The following is a 22,834-nucleotide window of genomic DNA, read 5'->3' on the forward strand; positions in this document are numbered from 1 at the left end:
AACTTTTATTACAATTGTATCTGAGGTTTCACAAAAACATTCTATACAGTAACTAACTTAGGGCAAAAGCATGAAATTCTTTCTTAACATTTTAATACCATAATGGTTTCTATACTGTTGAAAAGACAATCAGTTAACACTCATATAGGCACAATAACAAAACACATAATGGATTTGGTTTAAAGTACAATAAGAACTCAATCATGATGTTGCAGTAGGAAAGAACAAGGTTACAAGTGCCACATTATGCTATACCATAATAAGTAGAATAACACTGAACACACCAGAGAAGAGTTTTAACACTTGATGTAAATAACTGTAAATTAAACAAGTGGTATTAGAAAACCAGAGAGTGTGTAGTGGCTTTTACTGTGGTAGAATCAACATAAAGGCTTGGATTAAGTGGAAGAAAAAAAAAAAATAAATCAGGGGTGTACGGTCTTATCAGTAAAGGGCTGGAGTGGGTGCAGGTTTTCATTCCAACCACACAGATAGATAGATAGATAGATAGATAGATAGATAGATAGATAGATAGATAGATAGATAGATAGATAGATAGATAGATAGATAGATAGATAGATAGATAGATAGATAGATAGATAGATAGATAGATAGATAGATAGATAGATCTATCCATCCATCAGGTGTGTCTCCTGCACCCACATCAGCTCTTAACCCTGTCTTAAATGTTTTAGACACCTATTTGGATTTGAATCTCTGTATTGCAACCTCAAACAGATCATCCTCTGCTTTTGGCATATTGATTGGCGTGAGTGGATACAACTCATGTAGACCTTGAAGGACTCCGTATTGACATGCGAGTTCTTCCTCTGGAATAGTGAAGTTGTTGAGTAGCCACTGCTCAGTCTTCTCTCTCTCGACTGTCCCAAATGCATCCGATGAAACAGGATGCGTTTCTGATGGCGTTAAAGCTGCTAAAGTAATTACACAACTGCTGTCATGAAGACTAATGCTGTCCAGTGATGAGCACATCTCTCTGCAGTTAATGTTTCCCATTTGGGGGCTCTTCTTCCTGGGAGTTTTGTTCTGGATCACAGCAGTAACTCTATCACAGGGTGATGGTGTAGTTCTGCTTGTGCTATTATTATTAAGTGACGTTGATCCTTTAAGGGAATCTATCTCATCTAGTGGGAGACTGTCAATCGTGGCATCATCCTCTGACGTGATCCGAATCAGACTCTTAGGGTGTTGAGTATTAACATCATTTGCTAGGTCTGTGCTCATGTCTAAGAGAATGCAATCAGAGTTTTCATCTAGTTCAGAATCGACTTCTGTTACATCTTCTGCCTCCATAGCATCTGAATCTTCATCAGCATTATGACTAGGGAGGCTGGGACTCTTCCCAGGTGATTCAAACACAACCCCTTGAGGCAGTGTGTGCAAAGAATGATGATGAATGTTTCTTCTGAAAGTAAAAGGCTGAACATTAGTCTTTGCCCTCATGTAGTGCTGTACTGATTCGGGTATCATCACCTCGTGACGCTTCTTGCGTTGGCACAAATGAGAGAAGTTTGGCATGCAGCTGCCCACAATCGGCACTAGTGAGACAGGCCGCAAAGCTGAAACAAAGTCCTCCAACTCCTGGTAGGAGGAGTGGTCCGAGTAGGGCACGACATGGACATTGGGGTGGCAGGAGACCACTGGGCGGCTGGTGGGCAGTATGGCGATGGTAGGATGCTCCTTATTCCAGGCCAGCAGGTTGGACGCAGTGACCTCGGATTGAGCAACAGCACGGAGACGCCCCGAGCCTGGCTCTGTGCTGAACACATCAGGCAGCTCAAGCACCCGTAGAGTCTCCAGACGCTCCACATCTACCTCAACCCAGGTCTTAAACTCCAGCGCCAACTCCACGAGCAAAGACTCTTTCCCCAGAGCATACATGCCTGTGTGCAGAAAAATACTATATTCATATTTTATACATAAAAACATACACAAAATTATTCTATCTTGTTTAAAAACTCCAGGGCCAAGAGAATATGGGTGAGACTCCTAATCCAGAGCATACATGCAGAAAGATTCATTATACTGCTTAACCTCAGCCTGTATGCACCTGAGAAATGCTGAGAAATGTTCTCCCAGCTGGAGCCTGAAATTCAAGTCTTATTCATCACAGTCTTTCCAACAAGATGTGCTTGCTTGGTATAAAAGTGTCTGTTAAATGAAGAAAAGTAATGTAAATGTAAATGTGTGTGGCACCGTGGGAAAACTCTGCACCTGATCAAATTTAGCTATTTACTTCTATATACAAGTTTTTCTAAAATGAAATGAAATGAAATAAGAAATGAGATTCTAGCATTTTAAAGAGGAAAGGAAGAAATTATATTCGAAGGATTCTGGACATTTCAAGAGAAAATTCCACTGCAACACAGAAACATCACATATATGTAAACAATCGAAATATTTAAAGATATGTAAAATATTTGAAACATTTTGTATTTGTATTTATATTTAGTATGTAGGGAGTTCTTAGTGTTGACATTTATGAGTATGTTGTGAAGTCACTTCTGTATCTGTGATTTATTCTCTATGAGAATTAGTCATAATTACAGAAGACATCTTCTAGCAACATTACAGAGATGTATGTATGGAGATCCTATCCCATCTGATTAGTTACAGTTATCTTTAGGCAGACTGATGACTGTTTTTTTATCATTGTACTGTAATTGTCTCCTTAATCAACATGATCTTGGTACAAATATAGCTGGTACAAATATGTTTAAAAGGAAAGGATGAATCAATCTTATTTTTGTGTTATTTATAGTTTCTTAAACGTGAGAAGTTAAGAGTATGTTATGTTTTGAATTCAGGCACAGTGCCACTGATTTTCCCAGACCTCCACATATATAAAATATGCCATATTATTGCTTTGTTTTATTTGTGTGTGTGTGGGGGACGACGACTTCCATTTCTTATTGCTTCTTTTATGAGCTCCGAATTAATAAAGCTTTAAAAGGTGTTGCAGAACTCACCATGTACAGCATTTTAAAATATAATAAACTGTGAATCTCACCGATGACCACGGTGTAATTTGGATGGCCTCGTATAATCTCCTTCATCTGCTGACAGGCTCGTTGTCGAGTAGGAATTGAACGTGTGGGGTCACAGTTAGTGTTGTCTAAATAAAGCACATCAATCGTAGTGTTGTTCCTGAGACACGGCTCACGCAGCATTGATGGAGTGTACCGAAAGTCACCTGTTAAAAAATGGAAAAGTGGTTAACAACCGAGTGCAATTAAGCTTTTTACAAACTGCTTTACTCACACATAATCATGTTGAAATAAACTTAAACCAAAGTGTACCAGTGTAAAGAACAGTGCCAAAGTAGCCCTCAAAAAAAAACATAACAGCCCCGGGACAGTGGTTGGCATCAATAAGGGTAACAGTCAATTTTTCCTTCCCAATGTCATCCAGGGGCAACATGTGTGGCTCCCCAACCTCCAGAGGCCGGATCCATTTTTCGTTCACCTGCATAATGAAAAATATCAAATGCAACAACACAGTGGAAAATCAGAAGACTAGAAACATCACTGTACATTTATTAGATGTTTATCTCCTTATGTTGCTGATTACACTGTGTTCTCAGCACCAGTCCTGATCAAATTGTCAAACTGTTTTCTTAAACTTTCTTTGTTCACCTGTACATTCATTCACATGTTCCAATTAGCCGCAATGCTGCATAAAACCGTGCACACACAAGAGCTGCAATAATTATTCAGTCAAACTTTCAGTGACTTTGACTGTGGAATGTTAGTGACAGAGAGGCTGAAATTTCCTTGCACAGCAGTCTCTAGACTGTACACAGAATGGGCATCCTGTGAGGGGAGGATCTGCAGGCTTAAAACACCTTGTTGATGAAATAGTTCAGAGAAGAATAGCCAAATGGGTTTGAGCTGACAGGAAGGCTACGGTAACTCAAATAACCACATAATGTTGAACCCTGATGGATGAGGCTACAACAGCAGAAGACCATATCAGGTTCCACTTATATCAGGCAGGAACAAGAATGAGAGACTGCAGTGGACACAGACTCACCTGGACAGTATACGATTAGAACACTATACGATTAGAAATACCACCCGGGTCTTTATCCATTCTTCAACTGATTACTTGGGGTACATGTGTACTCTAAAGTGCATGTTTGACCAGGAAATATGGTCGAACAGTCTGGGCCAGTGTTTTGTCAGTGGACTAAACTGGATTTTTCTGAGAGTACATCCTGTGCAGAAACCCAGGACTTACCTGTAGCTTGAGTTTGAGGAGCTTTGCGGTGAGAGGAGAGCAGTATATGAGCCGGTGGCTCCAGGTGGATGTCAGTCCAGATGTGTGATCTGAGTGCATGTGCGAGAGGAAGAAAAGCCGGACATGGCTGCACTTTCGAAGCTGCCAGCAGTCCACAGCCACAGGCGTGTAGGGAATAATTTTCCCATTCATCTCCTGGGCTACTTGGAAAACCTCAAGAGTTTAAAACAAGGCAAGTTTACTCAGTTATTTAGCGATCTCAGTGACTGTATCAGATATAAACGTCTCTAGCCTTGTCATAGTAAGTTATGGACCAGTGAATACAACAGTTCGGCTAGTCAACAAAAACATCTCTCATTAACTGCAGCTGAAGAAGGCTATGCATAATATTTATTTACAAATTAAAAAAAAAAAAAAGTTTGATGCCTGAATGTAAATTTTTCCACTTCTATAAGATATGTGACGTTGAAAACAAACAGGCGGTCAGATGTGTTATTATGCTAGCTATAGCATTGCTAGCAGGGCAGCACACAGCTGTGTTTAAAAAAGCAAGCTTCCGTGATCATGCTCTCACAGACTCATCTCTAAAGCATGATCATTTATCATTTCCCTGCCTTTTATAGAAAACAACCCATAATCCAGATGTGTAACATCTCCTCGCTGCGTAACTCGTTTGTTTGCGGCGCCAAGAAAAAAAGAAACATTTCCCGTTGGCTGATGCAGTCCTTAAAGGCACATCGACACTAAAAACCCACTACGGGAAGGCAGAAGCTGTGCCGTGAAATAATTCCTTACATTTGATTATTTGATGAATTATTTCATTAAAAACTGTTGTTGAATTGTTAACTTAGTGAGTAGTGTGTGTGGCAGCTGATGAGCAAAGCAATATGCGATGTTTTATAATGATATGCTTCATGTTCTGTACCGATCATAAACAAACACTGTGAAATCGCTGATATTTTATAATTTTATTTTGTTATTATTTTTTTAAAATCTTCTATCTAGACGAATTAGAGATAATATCTAAAATTTATATTGCAGCATGTCATTCTGCAATAGCCACAAGAGGGCGACAAAACATAAGAGCGGCACCGTTTGCCTCCTGCTAAATACCTGGTATTCGCTCACCGACCACTTTATTAGACACTGGGTCGGACCTTCCTTTCTCTCAAACATGGATTCACAAGATGTTAAAAAAACAAACAAACATTCTTTTTGGATTCTGGTTCATGTTGACTGATCACACAGTTCCTACAGATTTTTCAGGTGCAGTTTTAGACATGAGGTGTACAAAGGTGTACCATTGCTCTCCGATCCAGTGACTGGGAAAACCACTAAACTCATTGTCATGTTCATGAAACCAGTTTGAGATGACTTTTGCTTTGTGACATACTGCATTATCATGCTAGACGTAGCCATGGTAAATTGTAGCCTTGAAGAGATGCACAAAAAGGTGTGCCAAGAAAATGTTCCCCAAACCATTACACCACCTCCACCAGCCTGGACTGTAGAGTCAGACTGGGTTCATGGATTCATGCTGTTGGTGCCAAATTCTGACACTACTATCTGTGCGACTGAGCAGAAAGTGTGATTCATCAGACTAGGCTACATCCAGTTTTAATGAATCTGTGTCCACACCAGCCTCAATTTTTTTTTGTTTTTGACTGACAGAAGCTATCATGGTCATCTGCTGTTGAAGCCCATCTGCTACATGTTGTACATTGTGACCTGTTCTTCCGCTCACCACAATTGTATGAAGTGGTTTTCTGAGATACTATCAGTCAGCTCCAACCAGTCTGGCCATTCTACACTGATCTGTCTTATAAATAAGACATTTTCGTCTGAAGAATTCCTGCACGATGAATACATTTTTTGCACCTTATTGCACCACACTAAGCAAATTGTTTGTGTGAAAATCTCAGATTCTCTGTCACCAACAATCATGCCAGTCAAAATCACTGAAATGATATATTTCCCCTATTCTGATGGATGATGAGATCATTACCTAAAGCTGCTGAACCATGTCTGCATGATTTTATCCATTGCACTGCTGCCACATGACTGTCTGATTAGATAATTGTATGAACAATTAGGTGTACAGGTGTTCCTAATAAAGTGCTTAGTGAGTGCATTTTCTGCACTAATGGAGGTGTTGTAATTATATAGGAAATATGGTGCCGTCTGTGTCTCGCAAAATTTTATTGTAATAGGGACTTGCCTGATCTGATCTCTTGCCATCTGAGACCAAGTTCTCATCACATCCTCGCTGCTGCTGAGGATGGCCTCACATAGACATCTTAAAGATACACGAGATTACTGTGGATGGCACCACTTAGAAACTATGAAGATGGCTTTGGACTGCAATTGTTCTGAACAGTTTTGCTATATGTCTGACTACAATTGCTATGATAGCTTTGGGACTGCAAATTGCTCTGAAGTCTCTTTATGACAGATGTTATGTTGAAAGCATAATGAATTTCCTGGATTCTCAGAAAGAAATTATTTATAACCTCACTATTTGTGCCACCCAGATGAGTTTCATATTTGAGTGTGCTTCCTCTTATCATTTCATCCTCATATCATCAGGGAGTTTTACCTTGCTAGTGTCACCTCAGGCTTGGCTTGAAAATTTTACATCCTTCATCTAAAATTGCTCTGTGACAAAGTGCATTGTTAAGAGTGCTATAAATTGAACATTGACTTTGACCTGGGCGTTTCTGACACATGACTGAGATACACAGTTCCTCGCCAATCATATGAATACATAAGTGGTGCAGAAAGGAGAATATGATTGCATAAGTTTTCATAATAACTGTACGGAAGTGAAGTGTGTCATTTCAGCGTAGAGTAAGTACTGTAAGGTCAGGATAGTTACTCACAAATGTATTTATTTATTTATTTATTTTAGTGAGGCTAAAGCAAGTAAATTCAAGCAACAAGCTTTTTTTTTATGTTGATCAGAAAAAGTTTTTTAAACATGAAATACAGTATATAGTAGTCTACAATCCCAACATGTTTCTGCATTTGCTTTACTACACACACAAAAACACATATGAGCTAAAAATATTTTATGTAACTATTTTTCTGCTTAAAAGTTTAATGTGTTCCTTGTCATTTTTCTAGATAATAATCTGAAAATGAGGGTCAAAAGATGATTGAATTTCCATTGAATTAGTTGGATTAAATTATGGTCTGTCTGCCATTGCTTTGTCTGCTGGGATTTTCTTGTTAGCAGTGTTGGCACCTCTGCAGTAGATATTCTAAACTTTCTCTGTTGTATTGAACTAAACTATGCTCAGTACAAAGCTAGCTCACTGTCCCTTGTCATCTTTATGTTATTATAGACTAACATACAAATCATATGACTTGTACAGTAATGTCACAAAGATATTATGTGGCAATATTGATGAAATGTGTTTGATTCAAAGAAAAAAAAAAGAAATAAGAGAAGGATAGAGTGTGAAATATTAAAATAAAGTATAATATAATAATAATTTTAACAAATTCTGATTTGTGCAGCAAGAGACATTATATACAAACGACTGCAATATGACAATGACTAAAAAACAGTAACAGACATACTTATGATTCATTCAGAACTGTTCATACATTTTATTACATTTCTGCAGGTGTCTTATCACGTACAGTCGTGTGAGGAACACCACTCAACACTGCTATTCATATTTACAAAAGAAATATGTGCAATATATGAATACAGGAATGCATGACCTGAATGCATGGCTCCAGATTCCCTTCTACAATAATAGTTCCTCCAGTGTATATGCACAGTGCTGCTTTAGAGTGGAACCTAAAACCGTAATTGAAATGGGTGTTAATACTGCAAAGAAATGACCAGAAACCCTGCTGTCTTCTAGATCTTATAAGTCCATAAATTCCTGGCTTTTCATTCCTTTTAAAGGATTTTTATACAACTATGAAGTATTCAGTAACTACACAGAGACTTAAAAGGAAAGGTATGCACTTATGAGTGTGAAGGATGATAGACTGAATGCATTGTGGGGGTTAAGTGGTTAAGTGCCTTTCCTCACAATTTCCTGTAGATATTTTACATGTGAACCTCTCTCTTTCTCTCTCTCTCTGACCTGTCACTCTCTGTCTCTATCTCTTGTACTCATCTGTCTTCCACTCTCTTTCTCTCTCTCTCTGACCTGTCACTCTCTGTCTCTATCTCTTGTACTCATCTGTCTTCCACTCTCTGTCTCTGTCTATATCTTCCACTCTCTCTCTCTCTGTCTCTCTCTCTCTCTCTCTCTCTCTCTCTATATCTATATATATATATATTATATATATATATATTTTACATATATTTTATATATTTATATATATATATATATATATATATATATATATATATATATATATATATATATATATAATCTTTTTCTCTCTCTCTCTGTCTATATCTTTCTCTCTCTTCACTCACTCACTCACAGTTCAGATCAAATGAGCTTTACACACACACAGCTGAGAGGCAATAAAATTCTGACTGCTGGTCACTGACTGTTCCTTTATACTGCTCTTTCAAAAAAAAAAAAAAGTATAAAGCTGTTTTCCAACTTTTTATTATGATATATAATTGAATGCACAATGCTGCTAAGTATTCCCAAGCTTACTTAAAGGGTTGTTTTAGCTTTTTTGGTTTTGGTTGTAATTACCTTATCTGCCTTGCTGCTGTAAGTAGGTCCTAACTGTATTTGCAGTGTGGAGTCATTATCATGGTGAGAGCTTTTACCGTTGTTGTTTTCCCAAATGCACTTTATATTGAATCTAAAGTTACTTTTCTCAACATTCACTGTTCTATTGATTTATTTTAACCAGGTCTTTTAGATTATTAGCTAAAATACACCATAAACCATGACAGGGCTGTCAGTGTGCTTCTTACACAAGTTACACAAGCTTCTAACATGCTGAATAATACCTGAACTAATATCACAATCAGCAGAAAACTTCACTTTGCCTTCCTGCAAGAAGATTTCTAAGCTCTTACTGTCCTCCAAAATAATTTATCTTGAGACGTTTGCTCACGGCTGAAGCAGGAACTTTGTTGCCAGATAACTGCCAGATGCTTAGGATGCATTTGTCTCTTGCTTTAGCTACAGCTAAAGGTAATTAGGAATTACCTTTAGCTGTCATTCATCAGCTAATGCAGTTTCATCACAATTTAAACATTACATCTTCAGATTTTAGTTGGGTAGCCTAGTACACAAACTTAAATCCATCAAAGTGTTAAACTTCTTTTCAGGGCATGCTGTTATTTATAACTCATACCAGCAGCACACAGATTTAGAACCACAGTGAATGTGATGTACTGGTGCTTGATTTGAACAAATAGATGCAATACCAATGATGCCCATCAGAAATAAAACCTGTTTTTTGTTTTGTTTTTTAATGAATTAAAGAAATTATTTTATAATCATGTTTGGTAACATAAGAATATTTACTTACATTTATTATAATGTCACAGTTCTATTTTTTTAACAAACCAATAAATATTTATAGTCAGAGACTTTTGCAGAGATCATTATTAATGTTTCCTTAAATACTGATATAGTAATAGTCACTTCCTGTTATTTTTCTAAGCTATGTTACTACCTGTATGTGTGCTGCATTAATGCCAAATGACCAAATGAATCTTTCATTGTATCATAATGAGCAAAAAGTCACATTTATAGTTTGAGTTAATACTCAGTTCATTTTGTAGCCCTTGCTGTAGAACATGTAACTGATCTGCTCACTTTGAAGGCTTCAGCAGATTTAATATACCCTGAAATGGGAGTTGTATTCCCCTTTCAGAGTCTTTGTTTCTCCCAAATAGATCTTCTTTTCAAGAACCTGAACCACAGACAATGACGCACTGTTGCAGTGTCGCTTTAAATCTTTAAGCAGCCCCTATGTCATATAAGACCATGTGTGACACTTTAGATGAGCTCACTCTAACAGTATTTTCTAATAAACATGACATGAGACAATCAATCAGTGAATAAACAGAATGTTTTGTTTATTCTGGTTCTCCATGTTGGTGAAATTCGTATGACTGCACAAACAATTTGCTCTGCAACCACAGGCCGCATAATCGTAATACACAGATTATGATTTTAAATAAGGTGAATAAGGAAGAGAGCAGGAGTGCATGATCTAAATAGATTTCTGTTTAGCATTCTCTTCACTTTGTGTGCAGGACAGAGTTGCTGCTGTTTTATTATTTTTCGTGGCCTACAGAGCGTAGCTAGCTACCTTGCTAACACTACAAAATTTAATATACATGCTACGTAATTACTGTATATGTCAACCAATGGTCACAACAGCATATAAACCATGTTTCAACTTATAGTCCTGCTGGATCAGCACACACCCTTGAAGTTGAGGTCTAGCAGGTCACTGACCATCTGAATCATCCCCCAGGGTTGAAATGTGCCGGCTGTTCAGAATCTTAACTATGTCTGAATATTTTTCTGTAGCTAAATTTCATGTGGCCTTCTGTTGGACATAGTGCACTTTATGTCACAGTCTACTTATTGAGTATATAAATTGAAGGCATTTTCAATTTGGGAGAACAACTAAACGTTACGGAGACAAATAATCTCAAACATCCAAAATTATCATCACATCATTACACTGCTTTCTGGTTAGTTTTGTCACTTAAGAAAGCAATTCAGTTCTGTGGTTTATGCTGTACAAACCCATTTTGTTTGCTTAATACACATTAATACTTGAAGGCATTCAAATCCTAAATATTTAATTAATTACAATAAACTGGAACTGTAAAGGGATTTGCCTAACTGTGTACATAATATATATATATATAAGCTATCATAAAAAGCTTGCTGTTCTCATTTAAATTAATCTTTTAGGCTTAAGTGAGAAAAGGCAATCCATTAAATGTTAAGCTTATTGTTTTTCTTTGAATCAATCTAGTCATTAAGTCATTATGCAAGAGTTTATTTTAGTTTGCCTGTCCAATTCAAAGTATCTGCACTCTACATACATCAGTAGGATTTTTTTTTCATGCTTCATATATTACAGAGACACAGTGGAATCATAACCACCAATGTATCAATATATTTTTTAAACACATTATTTAGTATTGATGTTGTCCAATAATTTTAATATCAGTGCATCATGTGACAATATGTCACCAAATGACAATATTGGGGTTTGGCTAAGACTAGGCTTCCTTTGCCTTGTTCAAACTTGTATTATAGTTCTACACCATTGGGCTAATTATTTCTACAGTAGTAATGCATGTTTCGAGTAATCTGATGAACGGTACAGAGAAAGCACAGAAATGAACGCTCCAAATTTCACCTACACCACATGATGCTTCACTTCCGGTCAGCCGAACAAATGGTACCCAGTGTGAATTGAAATGCAACGAGGCTCGCTGCACATGCCATGTCATGTCTGGTGTGAAATGGGTTTATCGTACTTTAGGGGTTTTCCTTGAGGATGCCAGTTTTTGCTTCAGTCTAGATCAGGATTTCTGTAAAGCAGCTTTGTGACTACTGCTAAAATGGTTATATGAATAAACTACAATTGAAATATATATTTCCTCTTCCTTATCATTTCTAACAATCTTTTATATCTGATATCTGTGCTTCAGTGTTCAGTAAATCAAACTATTTCAATTTTCAGTATATCAAACTACTGTAAACATTCACATTCATTCATATAATTGTACTTTGATAAAAGCTAATTCTGATTAACAAAGAGATGATGCACCGTTTTAGAGAGTATTGCACATTTTGGATAGTACAGTGGTGCTAATAATTCAGTGTAGACTTTTTTTTTATTATCTTGTGATACTTCCCCCTGTGGTTTGACACTGCATGCTCTAGATCACCTAGTAAACATTTTTACAAATATAAAACATTTCCTGTACAACACATCATACTCTTCACTCTGCATGATCTGCTTTCACCTCCCCTGTGTGCATCCCAGTGGAACAGTAATGTTTAATATTGATTTGCAGAAAGAGGGCACACTCTGACAACTGCAGTCAGCATATGATTAACATTCATATTACATTCAACTTTGGCAGAATGCCAGCCTGCTCAGTAGGTCCCTGCTATTCCAGTTAAATGTTGTTGTGTTCCACTGGTAATGCAGGCTGAGGAGCGTGACTGTAATTATCTATTCGTTCACTCATTTGTGTTTCGATGGGAGGAGAGTCCTTACAGCAGAAGTAATGCTTCCAGATCCTATGGAACGCGGTGCGAAACTTTTTAATTCGGAAAGCATAGACGATAGGGTTCACTGCAGAGTTGCCATGACTGAGCAAGATTGCGATATAGAGGAGCAATATGGGGTTTTTACATGTGGGGCAGAAGAGTGTGATGCAGTTCAAGATATGAAGTGGGAGCCAGCTGACAGCAAACAGGAAGAGGACAAGAGCGAGCGACTTTGCCAGCTTCAGTTCTTTGTCGTAGTACTTGTTCGGGTCGGTGTGGCTCGTGCTCACCTTCTTGTTCAACTGCTTGTGAATCATGTAAAAGATCTCTGTGTAGATGCCAAGCATGAGCAGCAGCGGTGGCAGCACCCAGCTGAAAAAATTGAAGTAAACCATGTATTCCATACTGATGACGTTCTCAAACTGGCAGGTGATGATGAGGTCACTGCTGAGCGAGCCATTTTGTTGCTGGAGGTTGTGTAACTTGTTCCAGCCAAGCATAGGAGTCATGCCCACTATGAAGGCTACTACCCAGCATGCCACAACCGCTAATCCTACTCTTCTTGGAGTGACCACTCGTTTGTAACTGTAACAATATACAATGAAATTATTTAGTGTTGTTACCATCAATCAGGACAATCAGTTATTTGCAACAAATCAAACCACCTTCATGTTCCTATATTATTTAGAATAACTGTATAACACTACATGATACAGTAACTGTCCATTTTTTGGGCCAGCACAATTGTTCATGTTTTATTCTCTAAATGACAAATGATTATATAAGAAACATGGTGTGGTTGTCTGGGTTTATTGCCCCATAAACAGAGAATAACTGCACTGCCTTTTTATGTGTCAGCTACTACCAAAGTTGACCAAATCACAGACAGTAATATAATTTGAGTCTGCAGAATAGGGTCCTGCCCATGAGCAAAACAGCTCTCTCGTCAGCCACTGGGTATATGGCCTCTAATCAGTTCTCCGATTCAAGGAAAAACAAGACAGTGCTCTGTCACACAGGAAATTTAATCACACATCTACTTCACTAAATCAGCCTGTCTCCGGTGAAGATGAGATCTCTGGTCCTGGAGTTTTTTCTAGATTAAGTTCTTTTCCCACCCTCAGTGTTGTGTGCAATTATGTCTGCAGAGACACATGTGCATTATCAATTCTAACATGTTTCAATTGAACTACAAGCCTCAATCCATTAGGAAATTCATTTTAACTTAATAATCATGTGAGCTGAGACATCCCCCTATATAAAAAACCCTATTGTGTGGCCTGTTTCTATTCATGGTGTGAAATATTATGTTGTGATTATTTTACTCTATCATTTATCTTCCGTAATTGCTTTATCTTGGTCAGGCTCGCTGGCCATGTGATGGACATACACCTTAGATGGTACACTAATCTAGCACAGTCAGAGCACACTCATACACATATACATGCATACATACACATACACATACACACTCATACACATACGCACACACACACACACAGACTCATACACACACACACACACCACACGCACACACACGCACATTCATAAACTAATTCAACTTAGGGTCAATTTAGACACATCAGTCTATGTCCTGGCATGTCCTTTGGGAGGTGGGAGAAAACCAGAGAACTATGAGGAAACCCACATCAGACTATAATAATCAGAAGAGCTTTGATGCATTTGTGACCCACTGCCCCACTGCACTGCCCTATTTAAATTTTTAATTATTCAGTTTTTATTCCATGTATAACTAAAATGTCAATTGTAAAATAGGACACTTTTTTCATGAATTCATCCTTTAGAAAAAACTACAAGAAGATCTTTGAACTTTCTTTAAAAACCAGCATGCAGTGAATATAACACATCTTGAGGGAATTTGGTTATATAATATCATAACACTGGTGTGCAGTATAATGCACTATATTACGCTATGTTGCAGTAGCTGAATGCAATTTTATTAAGTGCAGCCTCCACCATCCTTCTTAGTGGTTTTTTTTTTTTTTTACTCGATCACTGTATACAAATATTAGACACACAGAAGTAGCACTGGGTTCAACATCAGACTATTTGGGAAAATACCTTAACAAGCAATTACCCTGTATTCACTTATTTAATAGTATCATGTAAGAACATGAAAAAATGTCCTGTTCAAATATAAATTTGTTACAGTCTGATTGTTTGAACAGAAATGTATTTGTATTATTTATTTCTCATATCTTTTCTCAGCATGTAGTTTTCTAATTGATGAGAGATGTGAATTTTCTCCATTTATTGGTCCAGTAGGTTTCAAATGACTTTGACCTTGTTATCTGACTACTTTCATATATAATATTTCCAGGCATCAGCAGATAGAGCTGTCAATGAACTGCTATTCAGAAAGAAACACGGCTAAAGGTTTTTTTAATTTTCCAGTTAAATTTCTGCTTAAACATTTCATCATTGTTGCCCTATTAGTAAGAAGTAAACCATATTAGGTTATGATTATATTAATCCGATACTGCAGAAAAGTTAACGAGGCACTGTAATGCACTGTCTATTTCTTACTCAGGATATTTGGAAAATAACTGATTAATTCCTAGGTCAATAGATCATAATTTAATCATTCTTATATTGTAATTACACATCAGTTCTCCAAGCCATGTTTGCTCTGTGCCCAGTGTATTTACATTTCTTTGTAATCCTCTCAGGTTTCAGTGCAATTCTGCTCCATGTAAATTAAAGCATATGGAAACTGATCAACTAAATGAGACTGAACAAGCCCAGAGAATTATATCTGGAGCAGAGAAGACTGTTTAAAATCAATGGCCGCTATACAGCACACAGCAGTCAGCGTATTTTGGACCAAAAGGTTACTTCTTGCAGACATTGGCATTTTGGCAGCAGTGAAAAGGAATTTGTGCAAACAAAAGACGTAGTAGGTGAGAGGCCAATTTGTGCACACAAAAGAGCAGACAAGAAAAGAGTTTCTCCACAGGACAATATCTCCTACTAATGTGTTTAAATTGTAAATTTCATATCTTTGTTTGATAGGCTTATTATTTTGCTGACCACTTAGAATTTAGTGGAAATAAAGCAACCACGTTAAGAACTGAATTCAATCAATACAACGTTCATATATTTTTATTCCTTTAATACGGTTACATTTACCAATTTCAGGCCTGCTTTTTTACCTTTGCAGTGATAAAGTGTCAGCCCATCTCCCAGAGAGAGAGAGAGAAATTGATTGATTGATTGACTGATGTTTTAAATCCTGTATTCCTACTGGTACCCCTTATGACTTGGGCCCTAAGCCACTACTATGCTTATTGCAGCTGATTTAAGGTTCCTTTTCTTTTCCTTTTTTTATTTAAGTGTGGCTTCAATTTGACATTTTTCTTCCTAATATATATACATTGTGTAATATTTTAAGAAGTTAGCAATGTGATACTCATTATCATATTCACTTCAAGCTTAGGCTTACATTTAAAGTGATGTCTTTATAAACAGTATGAAATCTGAAAAGATCAAGTCACTTAGTGAAATTAGATAAATATTGGTTTTCCACAACATCTAAACCCACAAAAGCCATCTGGAAGTTAACTGAGAGCATCACTTAAGCAGTGCAGGTTAAGAAACTGAATTTACTCGACTTTCCTCACATTCGTCATGAATTATTGCCATTATAACCCTCTCAGCGCTATAACTTTGCACTGCAGTGGAAAGAGTAGGATGTGTGTTACCTGGTCGGGATCTTTACTCTGAGGTATCGGTCAATGGCGATGGCGAGCAGGGCGAGGATGGAGCTCTGAGTGAGCACCACCACTGTGCACGCCACCAGCAAACAGCTGTAGAAGTGAGTCTGGAGCCCGATACTGATGGTGATGGCGAGCGGGATGACGAGAGCTCCCACCGCGATGTCGGCCACAGCCAGGGACACGATGAACCAGAAAGTTGTGTCTCTCAGTGACCTGTTTATTTTAACTGCCCAAATCACCATCACGTTCCCGATCACCGAGGACACGGCGATCACCACCTCCATGCCAATGTACAGGGCTTGAGCTGCGTAGTGGTGGACGGGCATGGTAATAATAAAAAAGGCCTATATATTAAATTAAAGTTGGGCAGTGATGTTGGGTTTCAGAAGGAAGGGATGTTTAATTGTTTCACTGCAGTGCATAAAATTCCTTCTGTCAAAATGCCTGGAGCACTTGGGGCTATTCTGGCACACCAAGCATGCTTTTTATAAACAGACCAATACATGCAGAAATAATATATAATGAAATGCATCCCAGAATATGTGCTTTTATTCGTCTTCGTAAAATAAAAATGTCCGATGATGGAACCATATTCGCAAAACCCAAACGCGTCTCTTCATCAGATCCACCTGAGCTGTGTGCACATGTCCTGCTGCTTGCATGTCTTTGTCCGAGGAAAACAGTTAGGTTCCGCTTTCATTTGTCACCTGCATTGGTCGTACTGTCCTCCCACCATCCAAGATCTCAGAAATGGGATGAGAAATCTCTTCATTTCTGCCCTGGAAAGCCGAAAATCAATCCGTCCATATGTCCACTGTACTGTTATCCTGGCGCTTCTCTGAATCTGTCTGAGAGTACTCAGGAGCCACCGCGCATGCAACGTCCCAAATCACCCTTTACCCTTTGTGCCCATTTATTGCCTTTATTTCTTGGAATAAATGTGCATGCACGCACTCGACGCCTCTTTCTTGCTGAACAAAAGTCACAAATGGTGTTGAGCCAAAACCCGCAGAGCGGTGCTGAGCTGGGGCAGGAGAATAATTGGGGAAAAGAAGAAGAGGAGCAAAGAGGAAAAAAAGGAAAAAAGAAAGCAGGGCCGTCCCAGCTGAGAGTCCTTACCGTCAGCACGCTTTAAAAAACGGTTTCCCCCTAATATTACTTGTTTCCTTCACAGCGTGTTTTACAGCGCCACGAGCGTTTCCGGTCCAGCCCTCTTAAGAAAATGAGATGTGTGCGCTTCCTATGACTCTGACATTACTGTGATGTATTAGCATAGAAAGAGGCGTAGCCTAGACCTAATTACTTCATTCACTACTGCATTTACTACCTTTTCTTAACAGATATATTATGAGCGCTATTTAATATTGAAATATTGACTTCCTTCTGGGTAAGGATATGCTTATAGATAGATAGATAGATAGATAGATAGATAGATAGATAGATAGATAGATAGATAGATAGATGCATGGATGGAAAACTGGATACATAGATGGAAGGATGGATGAATGGCAGAAACGACAGGGACAAAGATCCCTCATCTACTGTTTATCACTCACAAATTTCACCTGAGCACATAAACAAAAGGAACAGCTGATAGCAGTGGTGCTGAAGATGGGGGAGATACAGCTGAGGGAAAGTCGACAAGGGATAGTTGTCAAAGGCTAATCTGTGTGGGAAAGTAATCCATTTTGGCATAGGATGCTCTCTAATTTAGTAACATATTGTTAGGATGCCTGCTATTTTTTAATCTGAGATGCTACAATGGCCATCATTAGTATCCACCTTACTAGACTAATATATATTTCTACATAGTGAGTTAAACACTACACACCAAGTGAGCAATTTATCAGGGATATCTACCATGAAATAACACTAAAAATATAGTATATATAATTAAAATATAGGTGCACTATATATTCATATGTATGCAATCACAGAATGTAGTCCATCTTTTGTTATAAACAATTTATAACTAAGCCTCTACCCCATCACTCAGCTGACCACTGACCAGATATAATTTAGGAGCCATTAGTTGATGTAATTTATGTGCCACTTCTAGCATAGCCGTGACACTGACATGATAACGACATGTCTCTGGGTTTTTTTGCACAGTGAGTCAATTTACTAGCTACTTTATTAAGCAGCTGCACACGGCACTGCTGAGGGTAGTCAATGTTCTCCGATCCCCTGAACATCTGTATCTGTACTGTTTGTTGTTTGCTGCTTTTGGTACTGTTCATCAATCTATTGTATTAGACAGACTAGACAAGTGGGTAAATTCAGTGCTGTTTAATTCTCATTCTCATCTGATTGGTCAAAAGGTTGTAAGGTAACTACATTTCTGCAAGAACACAGTGCCTGCTGCAAGGGAACACATAGGTTTATAGTCATGTTTTCATTCTAATATGTTATACCTTCAATAGTACAGCTCATTCAGTAGGAACCTGTCTCAATGTAAGCTAGACCTGGTAAATAAGTCATTTAAAAAGGATTAAAAACAAAGAAAAATCTAGAATGGTATATATATTAGGGTTGTAACCAAATTTGAATGCATTATTCAGATCAGTCAGATAATGTTTCCTGAACTAATATGAATATAGATATGAAAGGTTTCAGGAAAATTTCCATACAAACCACAACTAAGAAAGTCTATGTTTTTAAAGGGGATGGGGCATAGTGGCTTAGTGTCTAGCACATTTGCCTCATACCTCCAGGGTTAGGGATTCGAATTTTCCACCTCCACCTTGTGTGCATAGAGTTTGCATGTTCTTTCCCCACTTCAGGCCTTTCCTCCAGGTACTCTGGTTTCCTCCCCCAGTACAAAGATATGCACTATAGGCTGATTGGTATCTCTAAATTACTAGTGTGTGTGAATGAATGTGTTTGTCCCTACGTGCTTGTTTAGGGGGATGGAGACAATCTTTTTGCCTCTAGCAAATTCAGCACAAATAAAAACATTGTACATTTATTATATAGATCTCAGACATATACATTTTATATGATATCTATATAATTCCAATATATTCATATTTGACATACATACTAAATACTGTTTTTTTTTAAGCTTTTAAGCTCATATCATGTGCTTTTGCTTGGTTGTACTTTTTTTTGTTTGTTTGCTTGTTTGGACATTTTTGCTCTTTTTTTGATTCTGTGGTGCTTAATTGTGTGAGAATGACAAGTTGGATCTGTGAAGCAAATGCAGCAGCTCTCACCATTAAGAGACTAAATGAAACGTTACAAGCCATACATCCCAAAGAGTTAATTGTTGGGCATACAATGCTGTACATATGGCGTGAAAGCATATTCTATATAATGCAATTAGGAGGCAGCAGGGAAATATCGGAAAGATAAAACTGTAGCATTCCTGCTTTTTTGGAAATATCACAAATGCTGTAAAGCAATAGAATGGGTATGGTGTATTAATGGAACTGTACCATAGCTAACGTGGCACACCTAAGGTCATAAGTAAGCAAGGATATTTTGAGCATACTGTTCGGTGCCTAAATACTGAGCAAAGGTTAGCTGTTAAAAGTCAACTAGTGCTGAGCTACCAAAGGTAATTAGCATCTATTGCAATAAATCAGCTAGAAGACCTTTCTAAAGTAAAACCTGTCATAAATAATGATTTTTTTTTCCCTTGACACTTGCTCATAGCTGTGCGCTCTGGATGTTGCTTTTAATTGAAATCACATGAGGCTTTAGAATTAACCTTTTCCTGAGGCCTGTCATTGTCTGCTAAAAATAGCTAAAGCCATCCTTAGGGAAAATACATAATGGAGATTCTCACCTTATCTGTATTTTTTAGTAGATAAGACTAGCCTACTTCTATAGTAACGCTGTACTGTATCTGTCATTCTCATTAGCCCAGATTTCTACTTAGCTTAGATTTTATATACTCTAATGTAAGAAATCCCTTATAATGATACACCCCCCCCCCACCCACACACACACACACACACACAAACCTACAACCAGTCCTTGGTTTGATCCTGACCTCTGCATGCACTGTCTATGTACTTTGGATTATTTCAGGTTCTCTGATTTTCTTCCATCTCCTCAAAACATGTAGATTGAAGTAAATTGCCTTCCATAGCACAGCTCCATGCACATTCTCAGCACATGGTGGTGGCCTCCTGGGCTCCTGAAATGGGCTCCAGATGGCCATTTTTGTGCACAAAGTGAGTCATAAAGTGGATTATGTTCATTATAAAACAAAGCAAATAATGCCTTGTGACAATCTGTCCAAAGGAAGAAAGGAGCAAGCAAAAAATCCAAAGTGTTGTTTTGTGTAGGAAGTTCAAACGTAACTGTGAGCTAAATTTACATGCACTTTACATTTGAATGAAATTTGGTATTAATGTTGCTTTATTTTGTAGATGTAAGAATTACATTTAATGATTTTACACATATTGAGACACTAACTGTATAATGTACTCTGAACCGGAGCCACAAAATGCTCATTTTGTTCAGAAGATGGTTTAGAAGATACACAGTGAATTTTAGTCACAGAAAATGCTTTGAAGGCATTTTCTAAGGTGGTGAATAGCACAACATTACTGGCAAACAAAATGGGTTAAAAATAAAAATCTTGTTTTGAGTGCTGAACATTCAACCAATTATTAATTTGTGAGTTGCAAAGGAGGGGAAATGAGAGCTGATGGAATAGCATGTTTTCCTCACACCTCTAAGGTTGAGAGTTCAAACTGTGTGTCTGTGTGTGTGTGTGTGTGTATGTGTGGATTTTGTATGTTGCTCCCTGCGTTTCAGAGGTTTCCTCAGGATACTCTGGTTTCCTTTCCAAGTCCAAAGTCCAAAGACATGCACTGTAGGCTGACTGACATCTCTAAATTGTCCATAGAGTGTGAGTGTCTGCACAATTGTGCCATGTGATGAGTTAGCACCCCAGTGTCCCCTACCTTGTGCCCAGAGTCCCCTAGTAGAGACTCCAGGCTTCCCAAGACACTGTGTAGGATAATGATAGTCACAGATCAATGAATGGATCTACAAAGGCTTATCTAGTGAGTACAGTGTTTGATATGTGTATCATTTGTTCTCTTAATTGTGAATTAATCTAGAAATACTGCTCTAGATGAAGTGGGGCAAGCCAAAATCATCAATTTCGCAATATTTTATAATACAGTATTTCAGTTACAAAAGAAAAAAAAAATAGGTGCTGTATTTTTAGTGCAATATTCAACCAGATATCACTGACAAATAAATGTTCTTCAAGCCATTCACTGTTTTTTGTAAGAGTTTAATACTTGATCTCTCAGCAGTATAGTCACACTCTGAACACTTAAGAAAAATCACTATTCTGGAAATTATCAAGACTGCGGTTAGTTGGGAAGGTATATATGTGTTCAAAAAATACAGTTATAAATCAATTCCGATAGCAATCTCTTTCCTCCAAACATGGTAAGGTTTGTTTTATGATTTCAAACATAGTAATTCTGCTGACTTGGATCAACAGCTGCTAATGTTCCAGGGAGAGAGGATTTGCAAAGGGAGACAGGACTGACTGGCAATAGACTGAGTTTTTGCAGTGGAAGTCTCTTAAAGCATCATTAAGGTAAAGAGCCCTGGGAGTCTGTTACACTGTGGTCCTGATGCACTACTGCCTTTCTGTCAATTTCTTAAATGTCCAGTTAAAATGCAGAACAACTTGACACCGGGCTGTTTTATGGGCAAACAGTTTTCATACAGAGGTTTGGATCAGACTGTAAAATACAAGCGAGAGGCTGACAAGTGTTTCTGTATCACTAAGAGGTTTAGAGAAGAGGGATTTTGTGAATACAAACAATATCTGTTTTTTTTCCATATACAGACTGCTGTACTTCAGTCTGCGGGTTGCACAGACAGCACCCCAGAGGCTGATTTTATTCCTTGTGTGTGGAGCTGAATACAGAGAGAAGATTATTGTGTGAAATTCAATGAAAAGATTTTGATCAGATATGTCAGGTTTTCATTGTTTTTTTTTTTTTTTTTTTTTTTTTCCAGTGTTAAAGACCATAGCACCGCTAAACACAGCTATAATAAAAATAGTTGCTGGAAATGCAATGTTTTTTTTTTCTTTTTTTTGTAAATCAGAAAACCCTGAAGGAACACATTTCATTCCATAGAAAGAGGTTCGACAGATCCATGTTCAAGTCTGTTTGTGTATTAGAATTCTCACTTCCACAATACGCCTCTGGAGAACGGGCTTCTGTTCTGTTATTGCTATACCAGGACTTTGGGAGAAATCCAAATGGGTCCCTCCTTTCTCATGTTTGTTTATGTTACACCATCCGTACCAAGACACAGCTCAGTGAAGATGTGTTGCCACAGAAGGGGATCTGTGGAAAATAATGTGAGATGATACTTCTGTAAATTGTGTCCATCTACTTGGGATGTACAAAGCCATTCAGCAGTGGGTCAAGCACATGGATTATGTTATTAATAATATTATTTTATAATTTTGCTTCAAACAAAATTAAATTTTGAGACTATCACACTTGACCTAAGCTGCAGGTCACTGTGTCTAGAGTATTATACTAATCTATTAAATATCATGCTGATTTACATTGTGTTTGTGGAAATGTATTGGGTAAATTTCTGATTACTGCTGAAAATCTAGATTTCGGCCATAGTGCCATTCTTTTTTTTTTT

General features: G+C 37.7%; 2 protein-coding genes across 2 annotated transcripts; both read right to left on the minus strand.

Moving 5' to 3' along the window:
• dclre1b (DNA cross-link repair 1B) lies at nt 1-5,000 on the minus strand. The gene is made up of 5 exons (XM_058390726.1): nt 4,875-5,000; nt 4,261-4,473; nt 3,321-3,486; nt 3,032-3,214; nt 1-1,904 (listed from the first exon to the last, which is right to left on the minus strand). Exons 2-5 carry the CDS (start codon nt 4,450-4,452, stop codon nt 700-702), a joined length of 1,746 nt encoding a protein of 581 aa, XP_058246709.1. The 5' UTR covers nt 4,453-4,473; nt 4,875-5,000; the 3' UTR covers nt 1-699.
• A 5,254-nt stretch (nt 5,001-10,254) lies between these two features.
• Nucleotides 10,255-17,410, minus strand: adora1b (adenosine A1 receptor b). Its single transcript, XM_058388708.1, has 2 exons — nt 16,172-17,410; nt 10,255-13,034 (listed from the first exon to the last, which is right to left on the minus strand). Exons 1-2 carry the CDS (start codon nt 16,510-16,512, stop codon nt 12,356-12,358), a joined length of 1,020 nt encoding a protein of 339 aa, XP_058244691.1. The 5' UTR covers nt 16,513-17,410; the 3' UTR covers nt 10,255-12,355.
• Between the last annotated feature and the right edge of the window lie 5,424 nt (nt 17,411-22,834).

Source organism: Hemibagrus wyckioides, linkage group LG05, assembly GCF_019097595.1.
Source record: "Hemibagrus wyckioides isolate EC202008001 linkage group LG05, SWU_Hwy_1.0, whole genome shotgun sequence".
Classification (NCBI taxonomy): domain Eukaryota; kingdom Metazoa; phylum Chordata; class Actinopteri; order Siluriformes; family Bagridae; genus Hemibagrus; species Hemibagrus wyckioides.

What these genes read in the sequence shown, in the direction of transcription:
- adora1b (XM_058388708.1), bottom strand. Translation starts at nt 16,512, where the DNA reads ATGCCCGTCCACCACTACGCAGCTCAAGCCCTGTACATTGGCATGGAG. An exon ending in AGAGTAAAGATCCCGACCAG is followed by an intron (nt 13,035 to 16,171) that starts GTAACACACATC and finishes ATATTGTTACAG; the next exon opens with TTACAAACGAGTGGTCACTC.
- dclre1b (XM_058390726.1), bottom strand. Translation starts at nt 4,452, where the DNA reads ATGAATGGGAAAATTATTCCCTACACGCCTGTGGCTGTGGACTGCTGG. An exon ending in TGGCACTGTTCTTTACACTG is followed by an intron (nt 3,215 to 3,320) that starts GTACACTTTGGT and finishes ATTTTTTAACAG; the next exon opens with GTGACTTTCGGTACACTCCA. An exon ending in AAATTACACCGTGGTCATCG is followed by an intron (nt 1,905 to 3,031) that starts GTGAGATTCACA and finishes TTCTGCACACAG; the next exon opens with GCATGTATGCTCTGGGGAAA.